Genomic DNA, 18938 nt, shown 5'->3' with positions numbered 1-18938 from the left:
CCACGTGATTAGTATCTATAACCATTTAGGCTGTAGGGAAAACAGTTGTTTCATTGTTACAGGGGTTGGTAAACGAAGTATTATTATTGCTGTAACAATATTTCGAAATAGTTTTTTCAATGTTAAAATGTTGGCACAGATTGGAGAGTCCTGATACAAAATCACACCAAACTTTGCTATATGAAGCACTTCTGTGTTCAGAAGATCTTCATAATACAAAAACACTTTCTTAGTTTGGATCAATTAAGGTATTAATAGAACAATTACATGTAGGTTGTTCCCTTGGTGATACTGTATCAAAAACATGTTCACACATAATTTCAGATGTGTTTTTTTTAAACATAAACTTAGATTATGTTACTTGGTAGAATGGACAATTAAACGCAAACCCCTGTTAGACGGTAAATTATCAACATATTTCAAGTTTAAATCTAACTTTGAATTTGAAAACTAGTTATCTATTGTCGAGAATTTTCCTATAGAATATATATAAGTCGGTTCAGAATCTCTGCTCATAGACTTTTTATAGAGCTAGGTAGATACCAGAACATCTCCAGGAAAACAGACACTATCAAAGTTGGATACCTCTAATATTGATGATTAGGCCCATTTTCTTCAAAAGCGTAATGTATAAATTTGAAGAACCGAGGAACGCCTTGATATCTATTATAAATAATTCTTCTGCTAATTTTACTAATCTAGACCGAAGATAAGTTTGTCTGGCTTTTGAATACTGAACAATTGACAATATTGCAGGAACTGGGAAAATGTTTGCATAAAATTAAACTACACTATACTGTAGTGGAAGGGCGATAACTCAGGGTAGGAGGAAACGTTCTAAAACATGTTTAAGGGGAGATAACGCATAATTGTACAGTACTGTAGACCTTTGGTGCATGTAGATCTAGTCCCTTTTTGGTCTCTTCATTAGATACTGTACTGTATCCATTTGCCCATTTTCCTATCTTTCCTTCGTCTGCTGGATAACCGAACAACTCGGTAGTGAAGCGGTCCACTCAATCAAACATTACAATATCTTTTCTCTCCCAGTTTCTCTGCTTTTGACCGGGTCGATCGTTAGTGTTACAATGCGGGTTAACGTTACCAGCGAGCCGCAGCCACTGTAACAGGACGGGTAGCTTATGTGCGAAGGAGTCTACAACTCATGTCACTGTGATAGCTGGTTACATAAGACGTACGTAGCCCACATATTCAATTTGTCACAAAGAAATGTATCGCTTTAAATTTCCTGTTTATATAGTTGTGTGACGGTATTCAGAATAATGTAAAAAGTTCTTGATAAATTATAGAGTCACCTCGTCCCACTCGGGGATGGGGTGGGGAGGGTCCGTCTTACAATATTCTAATGCAAAAAAAATCGTCAAACCTTAACGCGGATTAGCCACATGGGTCTGATAATCTATCAATATATAATTGAAATAGAAATATGATAATAATCTTCTATCTTTAAGCTAATTTAAGGGTGTATACTTTGCCTTTTTATACAGTATATATATATATACGATTACATTGATTATAGACAGAATGACATAATCGTGTGCATTGACGAACGTTGTTCTTAACCATTAAATGATCTATAGTGTGTTGAATTCGATTATCATTTGTGTTGGGTAATCAGTTAGATATCAACTAAATTGGATAAGCTCTAACGTTGATATGGGTCGAATTGTCTTAGTGTAATTGCAGCTGTAGGCCTAACGTTCTACTACTAGACGTTAGACTACATTCCATTTAGCTCATTTTTTTGGGGGAAAGGTATATTTTGTTATGGCAACATATGCTATTTTTTTCACAGTGACGTTTCACTATAGGCCACCATGTTAAAATACACAGGTGTTGGACACACTAACATGATGTTTATACTGTATTTTCTATAAAGCACCTGCGTGAAAATACTAGCTGCTTCCTACCAACTTGGTTAGGGAGAAGTTCTTTTTAACTCTTTGGGTCGATTGTAAAACCATGGAATTAGATTAGATTGCTATCTTAATCAGTGGTAAGACTACTAGTAAACAAGACCAGGTTCGAATCTTAGTGTATTAACTTTACGTTTATATAGCAGCCTAGGAATATGAGCTGAAACACTGCTGGGATTTCCCAAAGAGTGAGAGGAAACACTGCATTACTGGCAAGCTCTATAGCTTTTCCAGCGATGCAGTATAACCCTCGCATGTGCTTACTAGTTCAGCAACGTTGAGCGTACGTGTAATCAGTGGCTGGATGGGTGACAACCCGCAGGTTACATTTTTTGGCAGTGTGGAGACCCTGTGGTATCATGTTTTGTTTAATTTCCGATAGCATCATATTGGTGTACATGTATAATGACAGACGAGGCTAGTACCTCTGGTTGGACAGGGAAATGCATTGGCATACAGAGATCGTGGGCCCACAGGAAGCCAAGTCTTGGGACAAGACTTCTCAAAGAGGAGAATAGTGTAAGCAGCTAAAGAATATTAGGGGAAAATATTGCTTTACTGGCAAGCTAGATTTTCCAGCGATGCAGTATTACCCTTCCACATGCTCACTTGTTCAGCAACTTTGGTGTGGTCAGTGGATGGATGGGTGCTACACTTACACATTACACTAGCGGAGAGGCATTACTAGTAAAAGATATACATCTGTTACATCATGTCATTGGCACCCACATAGGCAGTGTTTTCTCCAGAAGGGAGGATTCTGTATAACCCCAAACAAATTTTATATTCTGCCTTTATCACACGACCAATCAACTTCTTCTAATTTTCCTTCCTTTATCTTCATGTATTTTCTTGTTCTTGTTCTGGTTCTGGCTCTGGCTCTGGTTCTTCTAATATGATCTTGTCCGGGCCGTAACTTTATGTAAACCGATAAAGATATCTTGATGAAACTTTAAGTATTCCTCCATCACTTATAGACGATGTGCAGTGCTCTGTCATTGTGTCATTGAGACCTTGACCCCAAGGTCAAAGGTCAAATATGTGCAAATATTTCAGCAACATCGATCTTGTCCGGGCTGTCACTTTTAAACCATTCAAGATGTCTTTATGAAACTTGCAGTGTAACTGCATCACCCAAATATGATGTGCAATGCAGTGTCTTAAGGTCACTGTGGTCTTTACCTTGAGGTCAAAGGTAAAAAAATACTGTGGACTTTACCTTAAGGTCAAAGGTAAAAAAAAGTATAATTGTTTCAAACATTTAGAGGTGTATGCTAAGGTGATGCCAACAGTCCCTCACTGTGTCAAATTTTGCTTGAACTTAATTAGTATGGAAGTATATGATGGCATTGTAAACTCTATCCAAGCATCATTTGCAACTATTGGGTTTGTTTTGAGGACTGCTCTAATGGTCCCCATTACAATTAAAACTTGTTCATATATGCGTTTTATAATTAAACAGTAGTTAAAGTTATCCTGATAAAACTTGCAATGTATCTGCATCACCCTCAAACTATGAACAGTGCACTGTCCTTAGGCCATTGTGACCTTGACCTCAATGTCAAAGGTCAAATATTTGCAAATTTTTCAGGAATATCTTGTTTTGGTTGTATTTACTTTTAAACCGTTTAAGGGGAGACATGTTTTTGCTCTCAAAAACAAATCTCTAGTTGTCCACTTAAATGATGGAGACACAATGTGCAACCGTTACTTTGCTTCATCACCTCTCATTACATGAAGGTGAAAGAACAAAAATTTGAATGAGTAGAACAAATACAATGTACTATGAGTAGACACAGTGTGGGGAAAATGTATTGTGTCATTGTAGGTGTCTGTCTGTCTTTTGTTGGTCCGAGTTTCCTCTGGCCCTGACACAAAACTTTGACATTTTAACAGGTAGATATCTGGTGTGGGGCCCCCACACCAGACATGTCCAAGTCTGGTGTTAGGGCCAGAGGAACTCGGCTAGTCATCTGTGTCATCATCATAACATGACAGTCATCTCTTACCGTCTATTTTGCTGAGGATATTTTCCTTTTATTATAATTATAAGCTTAATAAATTCAGTAGCACACTAGGCTATAGCCTGAGTTCCTCTGGCCCTGTGGATAGTGAACCGGAGTGAACCAGAGGCCCCAATTTGATCCCTAGCAGAGGTATTGAAATACATTAGTTGACCACTAGCTGTTACAATATTATAGTTAACAGTTGTGCAGTACCTGTAGTGAACTGACAAACACTTTTCTAGAAGTGTACTGTGTTAAACGAGGATCATAGTCATGATCAGTGGTCACAACCTCTTAATCAGGTTTTGTTGAAATATGCAATTGTGGCAGATTTTAATTGTACATAGGATTATGGTCGCCTTCTAGCTTCAAGCTAGAGGGAATTTCCCTTTAGCTCAGTGGTAGAGCGTCCGATTAGGAACCTGGAGATCGAGGGTTCAATCCCCGGTGGAAGCACATAATTCTCTTTCCTGCTACAAATGGTGTCTGTGGCCCTCCCTGTGGTGAGAGAGAGTTAGAACCTGGGTTGTTGTTATATAAGTTGCTGAGGGTCAGTCCTACTACAATTGTACATAGGATTAAGGTCGCCTTCTAGCTTCGAGCTGCGGGTGGTGCAGTCAAATGGCACCCACTGCTGGCGGTGCAATCGGAGGTCATCCACTGCGGGTGGTGCAGTCGGATGGCGCCCACTGTGGGTGGTGCAGTTGGATGACAACCACAGCTGGTGGTGCAGCGGATGTCAACCACTGCGGGTGGTGCAGTCGGATGGCGCCCACTGTGGGTGGTGCAGTTGGATGACAACCACAGCTGGTGGTGCAGTCGGATGTCAACCACTGCGGGTGGTGCAGTCGGATGGCACCCACTGCAGGTGGTGCAGTCGGATGACAACCACTGCGGGTGGTGCAGTTGGATGTCAACCACTGAAGGTGGTGCAGTCGGATGACAACCACTGCGGGTGGTGCAGTCGAATGGCACCCACTGCGGGCGGTGCAGTCGGATGACAACCACTGCGGGTGGTGTAATCGGATGACAACCACTGCGGGTGGTGCAGTCGGATGTCAACCACTGCGGATGGTGCAGTCGGATGACAACCACTGCGAGTGGTGTAATCGGATGACAACCACTGCGGGTGGTGCAGTCGGATGTCAACCACTGCGGGTGGTGTAGTCGGATGTCAACCACTGCTGGTGGTGCAGTCGGATGGCACCCACTGCAGGCGGTGCAGTCTGATGGCATCCACTGCGGGGGTGCAGTCGGATGGCACCCACTGCAGGCGATGCAGTCGTATGCCTCCCACTGCGGGCGGCGCAGTCGGATGGCACCACCCACTCTAGGTGATTGAGTGTTCCTTTGTTACATTAGTAATTTTTCTCTTGCTTCAGTCTGTTTAAACAAGTATCGACAGCAGCGTATATATACAGAGAGAGAATACATACTTGTTTTTATACATTCATGCAATGTTTAAGTTGAATATGCAGCTAGAATACAAAATAAATTATACACTTGTAATGATGTTTTGTACATATAATGATATATACATAGTAGTGGTTCTGAGTCTGAATTGTATTTGAAACTTCATAGTGCTACTGTCCCTGGTTAGCAAAAACCTGTAACAGTATTGTCAGTTAATGAATATTTAATAAAACAATTATGCTTTAGGCTTCAAAATCAATAAACTTTATATATTCAAATACAGTAGGTGATCATGAATAACATATGAATGGAAAATGTATTATCAGACCTTGTTACTATACATTTCTGAACGATGTGTCAACATGCCTAATGGAATGATGGGTGTGTACTGAGGAGTGCTTCAGTGTAATATACCGGTTATATATGTAGAGATTCTGTCAGTGAATGGTGTGTCATCTCAGGCAGGGTATATATATGCATGTATATAAGAGTCAGTGACTGTTAATTTACATGATCAGGTCATCAGCAGGTTTGAACTTTTACTATTTGTAATTTATGAAATGAAAGCTGATTTCAGAACATCACTAGTAAATTCAATAATTGATGAGTCACTTAAGGTTGCCAGTAGTTACCAACACCCATGCATGCAGGCTTGTAACTTCAGACTGGATATGTTTTGTTCAACTTGACTTTGAGATATATGTGTAGCCTTTCGGGAACTAGACTGGATCAATCAATATCGTCAGCGTCTAGTAAACTCATTGGTAGAGAATCTGTCTTGAGTTGAGGAGGTCCTGGGTTCTAATCCCAGTCTGGCCAGGCATTTCTCAATCTCCTGTTACCAAGTTGGTTCTCCAACCCTAGTTTAAGTTTCAAGCTGTGTGTGAATTCTTGGCAAGACGATACCCAAACCTGGATTGTAAATAGTTGTGTCTTTGAGGGCAAAGACTTACAAAAATAGGGAAGTACCTTTATGTAAAGGATGTTCATTGTATATCAGAAAAATAGTGGAGTACCTTAGTGTAAAGGATGTTCATTGTATATCAGAAAAATAGTGGAGTACCTTAGTGTAAAGGATGTTCATTGTATATCAGAAAAATAGGGGAGTACCTTAGTGTAAAGGATGTTCATTGTATATCAGAAAAATAGGGGAGTACCTTAGTGTAAAGGATGTTCATTGTATATCAGAAAAATAGGGGAGTACCTTAGTGTAAAGGATGTTCATTGTATATCAGAAAAATAGGGGAGTACCTTAGTGTAAAGGATGTTCATTGTATATCAGAAAAATAGGGGAGTACCTTAGTGTAAAGGATGTTCATTGTATATCAGAAAAATAGGGGAGTACCTTAGTGTAAAGGATGTTCATTGTATATCAGAAAAATAGGGGAGTACCTTAGTGTAAAGGATGTTCATTGTATATCAGAAAAATAGGGGAGTACCTTAGTGTAAAGGATGTTCATTGTATATCAGAAAAATAGGGGAGTACCTTAGTGTAAAGGATGTTCATTGTATATCAGAAAAATAGGGGAGTACCTTAGTGTAAAGGATGTTCATTGTATATCAGAAAAATAGGGGAGTACCTTAGTGTAAAGGATGTTCATTGTATATCAGAAAAATAGGGGAGTACCTTAGTGTAAAGGATGTTCATTGTATATCAGAAAAATAGGGGAGTACCTTAGTGTAAAGGATGTTCATTGTATATCAGAAAAATAGGGGAGTACCTTAGTGTAAAGGATGTTCATTGTATATCAGAAAAATAGGGGAGTACCTTAGTGTAAAGGATGTTCATTGTATATCAGAAAAATAGGGGAGTACCTTAGTGTAAAGGATGTTCATTGTATATCAGAAAAATAGGGGAGTACCTTAGTGTAAAGGATGTTCATTGTATATCAGAAAAATAGGGGAGTACCTTAGTGTAAAGGATGTTCATTGTATATCAGAAAAATAGGGGAGTACCTTAGTGTAAAGGATGTTCATTGTATATCAGAAAAATAGGGGAGTACCTTAGTGTAAAGGATGTTCATTGTATATCAGAAAAATAGGGGAGTACCTTAGTGTAAAGGATGTTCATTGTATATCAGAAAAATAGGGGAGTACCTTAGTGTAAAGGATGTTCATTGTATATCAGAAAAATAGGGGAGTACCTTAGTGTAAAGGATGTTCATTGTATATCAGAAAAATAGGGGAGTACCTTAGTGTAAAGGATGTTCATTGTATATCAGAAAAATAGGGGAGTACCTTAGTGTAAAGGATGTTCATTGTATATCAGAAAAATAGGGGAGTACCTTAGTGTAAAGGATGTTCATTGTATATCAGAAAAATAGGGGAGTACCTTAGTGTAAAGGATGTTCATTGTATATCAGAAAAATAGGGGAGTACCTTAGTGTAAAGGATGTTCATTGTATATCAGAAAAATAGGGGAGTACCTTAGTGTAAAGGATGTTCATTGTATATCAGAAAAATAGGGGAGTACCTTAGTGTAAAGGATGTTCATTGTATATCAGAAAAATAGGGGAGTACCTTAGTGTAAAGGATGTTCATTGTATATCAGAAAAATAGGGGAGTACCTTAGTGTAAAGGATGTTCATTGTATATCAGAAAAATAGGGGAGTACCTTAGTGTAAAGGATGTTCATTGTATATCAGAAAAATAGGGGAGTACCTTAGTGTAAAGGATGTTCATTGTATATCAGAAAAATAGGGGAGTACCTTAGTGTAAAGGATGTTCATTGTATATCAGAAAAATAGGGGAGTACCTTAGTGTAAAGGATGTTCATTGTATATCAGAAAAATAGGGGAGTACCTTAGTGTAAAGGATGTTCATTGTATATCAGAAAAATAGGGGAGTACCTTAGTGTAAAGGATGTTCATTGTATATCAGAAAAATAGGGGAGTACCTTAGTGTAAAGGATGTTCATTGTATATCAGAAAAATAGGGGAGTACCTTAGTGTAAAGGATGTTCATTGTATATCAGAAAAATAGGGGAGTACCTTAGTGTAAAGGATGTTCATTGTATATCAGAAAAATAGGGGAGTACCTTAGTGTAAAGGATGTTCATTGTATATCAGAAAAATAGGGGAGTACCTTAGTGTAAAGGATGTTCATTGTATATCAGAAAAATAGGGTAGTACCTTAGTGTAGAGGATGTTCATTGTATATCAGAAAAATAGAGGAGTACCTTAGCGTAAAGGACGTTCATTGTATATCAGAAAAATAGGGGAGTACCTTGGTGTAAAGGATGTTCATTGTATATCAGAAAAATAGGGGAGTACCTTAGCGTAAAGGATGTTTATTGTATATCAGAAAAATAGTGGAGTACCTTAGTCTAAAGGATGTTCATTGTATATCAGAAAAATAGGGGAGTACCTTAGTGTAAAGGATGTTCATTGTATATCAGAAAAATAGGGGAGTACCTTAGTGTAAAGGATGTTCATTGTATATCAGAAAAATAGGGGAGTACCTAAGTGTAAAGCTAGGATGTTCATTGTATATCAGAAAAATAGGGGAGTACCTTAGTGTAAAGGATGTTCATTGTATATAAAAAATAGGAGAGTTCTGTTCAGTTTTACCAATTTGGATCCCTTGCAAAAAAGATGAGGAAACACAGTGGTTAAGTTCAAGTTTTGTTCAAGTGGCCAGAATGTGTAGACAATTCAAGATATTTTAATAAAAAAAAGGTTTACCTGAAAATGTAACATCAAGCTTAATACAAGGTTGGTTGGTTGACGGGTTTATCGCTTACATGACTCCACCCATGCAGGTTTTGTCTCATTGACGGAGGTCAGCTTATATATAATACAACTGATCATGACTGAACTGTTTTTATACCCCCACCATTTTATGGGTCAGACATATATGGTGTTTCCTATGACTGTCCCGTCCTGTCCTTTTGTGATTCATTGTCATGACTATCTATACTTCATTTCTTAACAGATTTTCCTGAACGTTTGTAATACATGGTCCAAAGGTCGCGCCAGCACCAAAGTGATTATTACTATTAAGGGTCAAGCATAGGGCAATTCAAGGTGGCATTCATGTGTTACAGACATTTGCTAATTATTGAAATATATATACCGAGTCGAATCTGCTCAAGCGACCAAATATAAACAACCATCTGTTTCATGCACCCACTTTTTATTCCTCCAGACTGTTTTTTCTATGTAATTTAACTGTATTAAGCGACCATCTGTCGAAAGCAACCAGCAACCATATTTTCCTTTGAACTTACTTATTTATTTCTTATATATATATATTATCCTTACGGACGAAGAAATAATATAAAAAGAAAAAAATCCCAACGAGTCTTAAGTACTTTCATCTTGTCAAGACGATTCTTCAGACTAAAGAATCTCCTTCACGAGATGAAAGTACTAAAGACTCGTTGTTGAGATTTTTTCTTTTTGTATTATATATATATAAATATGGTAACACATATAGGTTTTGTGATGTTTTTGACACCTTATGTTATAAATTTATGATTTCAAGTGGTCTAATAATACCCACTTGAAAATGGGACTTCATCATTGCAGCATTGTAATTATGCCATTGATATGGAATGGACAGTTAAGCTTGTGTTTAAAACAGACAGGTTAGCTGTACACTTTTGCTCTACACCCATGGAAAGTGTTGAGCTAGTTTGACAGTACACAGCTACATGTAGCTATATAGCTCCCTGCAGTTTGAGTGGCCATGGTCTTTGGCAAAAAAACACCTGACTATTCCCTGGGCTGATACCTGTCCTTTGAAGATTACAGAGGAGCAAGATCTGACTTCAAAGTGATCAGTCAATTCTACCATTAGGCAGCTTGACTGTACCTTTTAACAAATGTCACAATTCTTTTTTCATCTTAAATTGTACTATATTTCTGTATTACAGGTGTAACCTATGAAGATACCCAGATAATTTTCACCTGATTGTCACCTGCAAGTACAAGTATTCCCTGAATGAAGATCATCATAATCTCAATATTATCTGAGCACAGAGATTCATCAGTAGGTAATAATTGGAATTAACCATGTTCTCCCAAAAGCCGAGGAATCGGGAATTGACAGCCACCCATCAACAGTAGGATGTAAGATACAGGAAATATTGATATAATTACTATGACTAAAGTTGTTGCGAGGCCAGGGTCTGCGCGGACTCGGGCGCTGCGACTGTTGGCTGAGAACCATTCCAACACTGAATTAGTCACGCCTTGTCGTCTGCTGCTGGTGTTTATTGTTTCTTCAATCATGATTGCAGGTAAATAAAACTGTGCAGTAAACTGTTACTGTCCATGTTTTTGGTTTGTTTGTGTTTTACGTCCTTTTAACAGTTAAGGTCACTTAAGGACGTGCCAGGTTTTGGTGGTGGAGGAAAGCCGGAGTTCCTGCAGAAAAACCACCGACCTACGGCCAGTACCTGACAACTGCCCCACGTAGGCCTCGAATTTGAACCTGCCACCCAAGTGGTGGAGGGCTAGTGGTAGCAGAATATCAGACGCCTTAACCACTTGGCCACAGGGCCCCCCAGGCCTGTTAATGTTACTGACCATGCATGGATCTAGATCTGTTTTGTTGACAATGTAAAGGTCACCACTTTCACAGAGTATTTAATAATTACCTTATTATTGGAGGAATATTTCTTTATTTTTGTATGTGCCTTTATATATATATTTATACCCCATCGGAAAAATGTTGAAGACTGGAAACTCTGTCTTTGTGGGTATTTTTATCAGATAGGGAAATGTTTATTGATTATCAAAACAATATATCTTCATATATTGTCAAAACTTCTGATGTTAAAATCTAACTCACATATATACTTATAAATATATATAATATATATCCTTTCATAACAGACATTTGTTTTTAAATTATTCAATTTAATATACATGACAATAGATAAATATTGAATGTATTCTGGTTTTAGGTAGTATAGATTGTGATATAGAAAGATTCTATTGTATAAATATAAAGATAATTTTCAATTAAAGTTTCCAATCACACTCTAAAGCAGGAGATTGCCTTTAACCAGTCAAAATAATGTTGTGTCAGGTAATTGACTGAATATCGCCATCTGATGTATGTGGTATTTACACTGTATAATGTGTTGTCAGAATCAATATTGTATTGATACATCCCCAGTATCACTGGTAAAACTGTGCTAAAATTACATCATTATTATTAATTATATGTGCGTACATACTTTAACAATGTTGGTTGTAGGCATTTCATTCAGTGTTGTCCCAGAGGATTTCCAAGATGGATCTCTAGAGGAGGTGATCAACTTGACACAACAGCCTTACACATTTAACCACGAAATGGCAATGAAGGAGCGGGAATACAACCTAGAGTATTACCAGAGGCCACAGCACAACTGGAAGGTGGAGCGAAGATCGGGACTGTCGGTCAGCGAATTCTTCGACACCTATGATGCTAAATGGTAATAAAATCAGAACACTGTTGATTATAACACTAGTAACTTAATAGCAAATCAGTTCTTTTTTCAATGGATATTTTCAAAAGATAACTCTTTAAATAAGTTTGTTGGAATGGTCAAGTCAAGTCAAGTAAATTTTATTTAAAAGTCGGTACATGGTTAAACAAGGCAACACAAGCCTATTGAAGGCTTTTACAACCGACTATATAACAAATAAAAACGGAGGTAGCATCATATAAAACATAACAAGCATGCAAATCTATGACACTGTTAAAACACACATTGTTAAACATATAAAAGATAGGTAGTGTGGTATTTATAATTGTCCAGATAAGGAAGTGCCTGTTAATTCCTTAGATATGAATAAATTACTCCGTTCATTTTTGCACTAAAACCTTAACAATTATTTAATTCATCAATTCATCAAATCTTTTGCAAGTAAAGGAGCTGACTCTTCTAGGGGCTGCGGGACGGGATGAAATATGTCAAATTAGCTGAATTGCTTTAAATGACCTTTACTTATAAACTACTGAGCACATTTGAACTAAATTTTAAAGACAGAATGCAAAGTGCAAAGGGTTCAAATGTTACACAAATAAAGTGACTACCTCTAGATCTCCTAGGGGCAAAGTGGTCGGGTCAGAGTGGTCGGGTCAGAGTGGTCGGGTCAGAAGGGGTCACATGGACTGATTTATTATAAATCCATCTCTGTCATTTATCTTCAACCTTTCATTTTAAAGACTACGTAAAAATATATATTTTGCTAGATAGGCTAAAGGGATCTTGCTAAATTGAGGAAAGAGTTTCTAGATGGCAAGTGGTTTCTGAGTGAGTGTTATATAAGTAAACACTGTAGCCGCCCTTGGGACAGAGGAATTGTGTCCAATATTGGAACTGGACAGGGGGTGAATCCTTCTAAGGTGTTCATAAAGAGATTTAAAGTAAATTTAGCGTGGAGCACCCCAACTTTTTCCTGGGGATTTCAACGTATTATGAATGAAAGTTTATATTAATCCTTGTGATTGTGGTAGAAGGGTGGAGTCCAATATGGGATAAAGGTAGACATTTTAAAGACCTATCATTCTTTCTGGTGGTAGGATTTGTACCTGTTTTTTGCATGGAACCACTTTGGGCCATGAAAGATTCAATGTTGCAGTAGTGTAAAAGATTAGGCAATCATTAAGAGGAGAGGGGGCTTGAACTTATTCAATACTACAAACAAAAAATATACATGTACATGTATTATAAAAACTACCAGCTTATTTTACAGCTGAATTCTAAATTCAAGACATGGCATAAGACAATATAAGATATACGGAAATGCAATAACCTTCAGGGACTGTTCCACCGACTGCAGCAGTCAAGGTCGTTGATACTATTTTCAATGTTTTGTCTTTGGTCTTTTAATGGAACCTTGATTTGAATTGATACACATGAAAATTCCTGAATATGTCTGGTTTGGCAGTACCTCAAATCATTTACTATGTACAAGGATATTTGAATAGTTTGCAGTGCATTGATCACCCTTGAACAATTCAACTTGGGTACAAAATGTTCTTTAATATTAAGACAATTTAAAAAAAAAACTTTCTGTTGTAAAATATACCATTACATGCAGCTCAATAACTTTATGAGTGGAATAGGGGTGGTAACTCAATACAGAACTAATTTTAAGGTATCATGATACCAAAGTTTCCAAAGCAATGTATTGTCTAAGGCATTGGTTATATCAGAGAATTGTTACGTTGTTTAAAAAAGTTTTTTTTACAGTAGTCAGGAATACAGGAATGCTTCAAATCTGTGTCAAACAACAAATAGAAAAAAAATTATCATAAAAAAGTTGTATGTATAATTTACTGATGTGTACTTTTTTGTGTCCAGGCCAGTGATACTTACAGATGTGGTTTCTAAGTGGCCAGCCATCAACTGGACAAAAGAAGTTTTCATACAGAAATATGGCAAGGAGCGTGTGGTGATGAAGGCAGTGGTTGTAAGTATATAATCTTAATATCTGGTCGATACAGCTCTTCAGAACAAGTAGATCAGCTGTCACCCCCTAGAGTGTGATTTATCTGTCACCCCCTAGAGTATGATTGATCTGTCAACCCCTAGAGTATGATTGATCTGTCACCCCCTAGAGTAGGATTTGTCTGTCAACCCCTGGAGTATGCTTTATCTGTCACCCCCTAGAGTATGATTTATCTGTCACCCTCTAGGGTATGATTTATCTGTCACCCTCTAGAGTATGATTTCTCTGTCACCCCCTAGAGTATGATTTATCTGTCAACCCCTTGAGTATTATTTATCTGTCACCCCCTAGAGTATGATTTATCTCCCCTAGAGTATGATATATCTGTCAACCCCTAGAGTATGATTTATCTGTCAACCCCTATAGTATGATTTATCTCCCCTAGAGTATGATATATCTGCCAACACATAGAGTATGATTTATCTGTCACCCCCTAGAGTATGATTTATCTGTCACCCACTAGAGTATGCTTTATTTTTCACCCTCTAGGGTATGATTTATCTGTCAACCCCTATAGTATGATTTCTCTGTCACCCCCTAGAGTATGATTTATCTGTCAACCCCTTGAGTATTATTTATCTGTCACCCCTAGAGTATGATTTATCTCCCCTAGAGTATGATATATCTGTCAACCCCTAGAGTATGATTTATCTGTCACCCTCTAGGGTATGATTTATCTGTCAACCCCTAGAGTATGATTTGTCTGTCACCCTCTATAGTATGATTTCTCTCCTCTAGAGTATGATTTATCTGTCACCCCCTAGAGTATGATTTATCTGTCACCCACTAGAGTATGCTTTATCTTTCACCCTCTAGGGTATGATTTATCTGTCAACCCCTAGAGTATGATTTATCTGTCACCCTCTAGGGTATGATTTATCTGTCGCCCCATAGCGTATTTTTTATCTGTCACCCTCTAGGGTATGATTAATGTGTCACCCCATAGAGTATGCTTTATCTGTCACACTCTAGGGTATGATTTATCTGTCGCCCCATAGCGTATTTTTTATCTGTCACCCTCTAGGGTATGTTTTATCTGTCACCCCATAGCGTATTTTTTATCTGTCACCCTCTAGGGTATTATTAATCTGTCACCCCATAGAGTATGCTATATCTGTCACCCTCTAGGGTATGGTTTATCTGTCAACCCCTAGAGTATGTTTTGTCTGTCACCCCCTAGAGTATGATTTATATGTCACCCCCTAGAGTATGATTTGTCTGTCACCCCCTAGAGTATGATTTATATCCCCTAGAGTATGCATTATCTCCCCTAGAGTATGATTTATTTCCCCTAGAGTATGATTTATCTGTCACCCCCTAGAGTATACTTTATCTGTCACCCTCTAGGGTATGATTTATCTGTCACCCCATAGCGTATTTTTTATCTGTCACCCTCTAGGGTATGATTTATCTGTCAACCCCTAGAGTATGATTAATCTGTCACCCCCTAGAGTATGATTTATCTGTCAACCCCTAGAGTATGATTTATCTGTCACCCCCTAGAGTATGCTTTATCTGTCACCCTCTAGGGTATGATTTATCTGTCAACCCCTATAGTATGATTTATCTGTCACCCCCTAGAGTATGCTTTATCTGTCACCCTCTAGGGTATGATTTATCTGTCAACCCCTATAGTATGATTTATCTGTCACCCCCTAGAGTATGCTTTATCTGTCACCCTCTAGGGTATGATTTATCTGTCAACCCCTATAGTATGATTTATCTGTCACCCCCTAGAGTATGCTTTATCTGTCACCCTCTAGGGTATGATTTATCTGTCAACCCCTATAGTATGATTTATCTGTCACCCCCTAGAGTATGCTTTATCTGTCACCCTCTAGGGTATGATTTATCTGTCAACCCCTATAGTATGATTTATCTGTCACCCCCTAGAGTATGCTTTATCTGTCACCCTCTAGGGTATGATTTATCTGTCAACCCCTATAGTATGATTTATCTGTCACCCCCTAGAGTATGCTTTATCTGTCACCCTCTAGGGTATGATTTATCTGTCAACCCCTATAGTATGATTTATCTGTCACCCCCTAGAGTATGCTTTATCTGTCACCCTCTAGGGTATGATTTATCTGTCAACCCCTATAGTATGATTTATCTGTCACCCCCTAGAGTATGCTTTATCTGTCACCCTCTAGGGTATGATTTATCTGTCAACCCCTATAGTATGATTTATCTGTCACCCCCTAGAGTATGCTTTATCTGTCACCCTCTAGGGTATGATTTATCTGTCAACCCCTATAGTATGATTTATCTGTCACCCCCTAGAGTATGCTTTATCTGTCACCCTCTAGGGTATGATTTATCTGTCAACCCCTATAGTATGATTTATCTGTCACCCCCTAGAGTATGCTTTATCTGTCACCCTCTAGGGTATGATTTATCTGTCAACCCCTATAGTATGATTTATCTGTCACCCCCTAGAGTATGCTTTATCTGTCACCCTCTAGGGTATGATTTATCTGTCAACCCCTATAGTATGATTTATCTGTCACCCCCTAGAGTATGCTTTATCTGTCACCCTCTAGGGTATGATTTATCTGTCAACCCCTATAGTATGATTTATCTGTCACCCCCTAGAGTATGCTTTATCTGTCACCCTCTAGGGTATGATTTATCTGTCAACCCCTATAGTATGATTTATCTGTCACCCCCTAGAGTATGCTTTATCTGTCACCCTCTAGGGTATGATTTATCTGTCAACCCCTATAGTATGATTTATCTGTCACCCCCTAGAGTATGCTTTATCTGTCACCCTCTAGGGTATGATTTATCTGTCAACCCCTATAGTATGATTTATCTGTCACCCCCTAGAGTATGCTTTATCTGTCACCCTCTAGGGTATGATTTATCTGTCAACCCCTATAGTATGATTTATCTGTCACCCCCTAGAGTATGCTTTATCTGTCACCCTCTAGGGTATGATTTATCTGTCAACCCCTATAGTATGATTTATCTGTCACCCCCTAGAGTATGCTTTATCTGTCACCCTCTAGGGTATGATTTATCTGTCAACCCCTATAGTATGATTTATCTGTCACCCCCTAGAGTATGCTTTATCTGTCACCCTCTAGGGTATGATTTATCTGTCAACCCCTATAGTATGATTTATCTGTCACCCCCTAGAGTATGCTTTATCTGTCACCCTCTAGGGTATGATTTATCTGTCAACCCCTATAGTATGATTTATCTGTCACCCCCTAGAGTATGCTTTATCTGTCACCCTCTAGGGTATGATTTATCTGTCAACCCCTATAGTATGATTTATCTGTCACCCCCTAGAGTATGCTTTATCTGTCACCCTCTAGGGTATGATTTATCTGTCAACCCCTATAGTATGATTTATCTGTCACCCCCTAGAGTATGCTTTATCTGTCACCCTCTAGGGTATGATTTATCTGTCAACCCCTATAGTATGATTTATCTGTCACCCCCTAGAGTATGCTTTATCTGTCACCCTCTAGGGTATGATTTATCTGTCAACCCCTATAGTATGATTTATCTGTCACCCCCTAGAGTATGCTTTATCTGTCACCCTCTAGGGTATGATTTATCTGTCAACCCCTATAGTATGATTTATCTGTCACCCCCTAGAGTATGCTTTATCTGTCACCCTCTAGGGTATGATTTATCTGTCAACCCCTATAGTATTATTTATCTGTCACCCTCTAGAGTATGATTTATCTGTCAACCCCTAGAGTATGATTAATCTGTCACCCCATAGAGTATGATTTATCTCCCCTAGAGTATGATATATCTGCCAACACCTAGAGTATGATTTATCTGTCACCCTCTAGGGTATGATTTATCTGTCAACCCCTAGAGTATGATTAATATGTCACCCCCTAGAGTATGATTTGTCTGTCACCCCCTAGAGTATGATGTATATCCCCTAGAGTATGATTTATCTCCCCTAGAGTGTGATTTATTTCCCCTAGAGTATGATTTATCTGTCACCCCCTAGAGTATGCCTTATCTGTCACCCTCTAGGGTATGATTTATATGTCACCCCATAGCGTATGCTTTATCTGTCACCCTCTAGGGTATGATTTATCTGTCAACCTCTATAGTATGATTTCTCTCCTCTAGAGTATGATTTATCTGTCACCCCCTAGAGTATGCTTTATCTGTCACCCTCTAGGGTATGATTTATCTGTCAACCCCTATAGTATGATTTATCTGTCACCCTCTAGAGTATGATTTATCTGTCAACCCCTAGAGTATGATTTGTCTGTCACCCTCTATAGTATGATTTCTCCCCTCTAGAGTATGATTTATCTGTCACCCCCTAGAGTATGATTTATCTGTCACCCCCTAGAGTATGCTTTATCTGTCACCCTCTAGGGTATGATTTATCTGTCAACCCCTATAGTATGATTTATCTGTCACCCTCTAGAGTATGATTAATCTGTCACCCCCTAGAGTATGATTTATATCCCCTAGAGTATGATTTATCTGTCACCCTCTAGAGAATGATTTATCTGTCACCCCCTAGAGTATTATTTATCTCCCCTAGAGTATGATATATTTGTCAACCCCTAGAGTATGATTTATCTGTCAACCCCTATAGTATGATTTATCTCCCCAAGAGTATGATATATCTGCCAACACCTAGAGTATGATTTATCTGTCACCCTCTAGAGTATGATTTATCTGTCACCCCCTAGAGTATAATACATCTGCCAACACTTAGAGTATGATTTATCTGTCACCCCCTAGAGTATGCTTTATCTGTCACCCCCTAGAGTATGACTTATCTGTCACCCTCTAGGATATGATTTATCTGTCCACCCCTACAGTATGATTTATCCGTCACCCTCTAGAGTATTATTTATCTCCCCTAGAGTATGATTAACCTGTCACCCCCTAGATGATTTATCTGTCATTATATCCCCTAGAGAATGATTTATCTGTCATCCCCTGGGGTATGATTTATCTGTCATTATATCCCCTAGAGAATGATTTATCTGTCAACGTATGATTTATCTGTCAACGCCTATAGTATGATTTATCTGTCTCCTCCTAAGGTATGATTTATATCCCCTAGAGTATGATTTATCTGTCACCTTCTAGAGTATGATTTATCTGTCAACCCCTAGAGTATGCTTTATCTGTCA

At 38.3% G+C, this 18938-nt stretch overlaps 1 protein-coding gene across 2 annotated transcripts in view; it reads left to right on the top strand.

Annotated features, from left to right (window-relative positions):
- Positions 1–1092: 1092 nt before the first annotated feature.
- LOC110457977 (F-box protein At1g78280-like) overlaps positions 1093–18938 on the top strand; it is a 36873-nt gene continuing 19027 nt past the window's right edge. For both annotated transcript variants that reach the window (XM_021509611.1, XM_021509532.1), the window contains exons 1-4: positions 1093–1195; positions 10233–10598; positions 11564–11780; positions 13659–13767. In XM_021509611.1, the coding sequence (XP_021365286.1) occupies positions 10460–10598; positions 11564–11780; positions 13659–13767 (465 nt within the window). In that variant the 5' untranslated portion in view covers positions 1093–1195; positions 10233–10459. The remainder of the gene's footprint in view (positions 1196–10232; positions 10599–11563; positions 11781–13658; positions 13768–18938) is intronic.

Source organism: Mizuhopecten yessoensis, unplaced genomic scaffold (assembly GCF_002113885.1).
Source record: "Mizuhopecten yessoensis strain PY_sf001 unplaced genomic scaffold, ASM211388v2 scaffold179, whole genome shotgun sequence".
NCBI classification, from domain to species: domain Eukaryota; kingdom Metazoa; phylum Mollusca; class Bivalvia; order Pectinida; family Pectinidae; genus Mizuhopecten; species Mizuhopecten yessoensis.
Note: the sequence above shows the minus strand (reverse complement) of the source record. Positions and strands in the feature narration are given on the sequence as shown.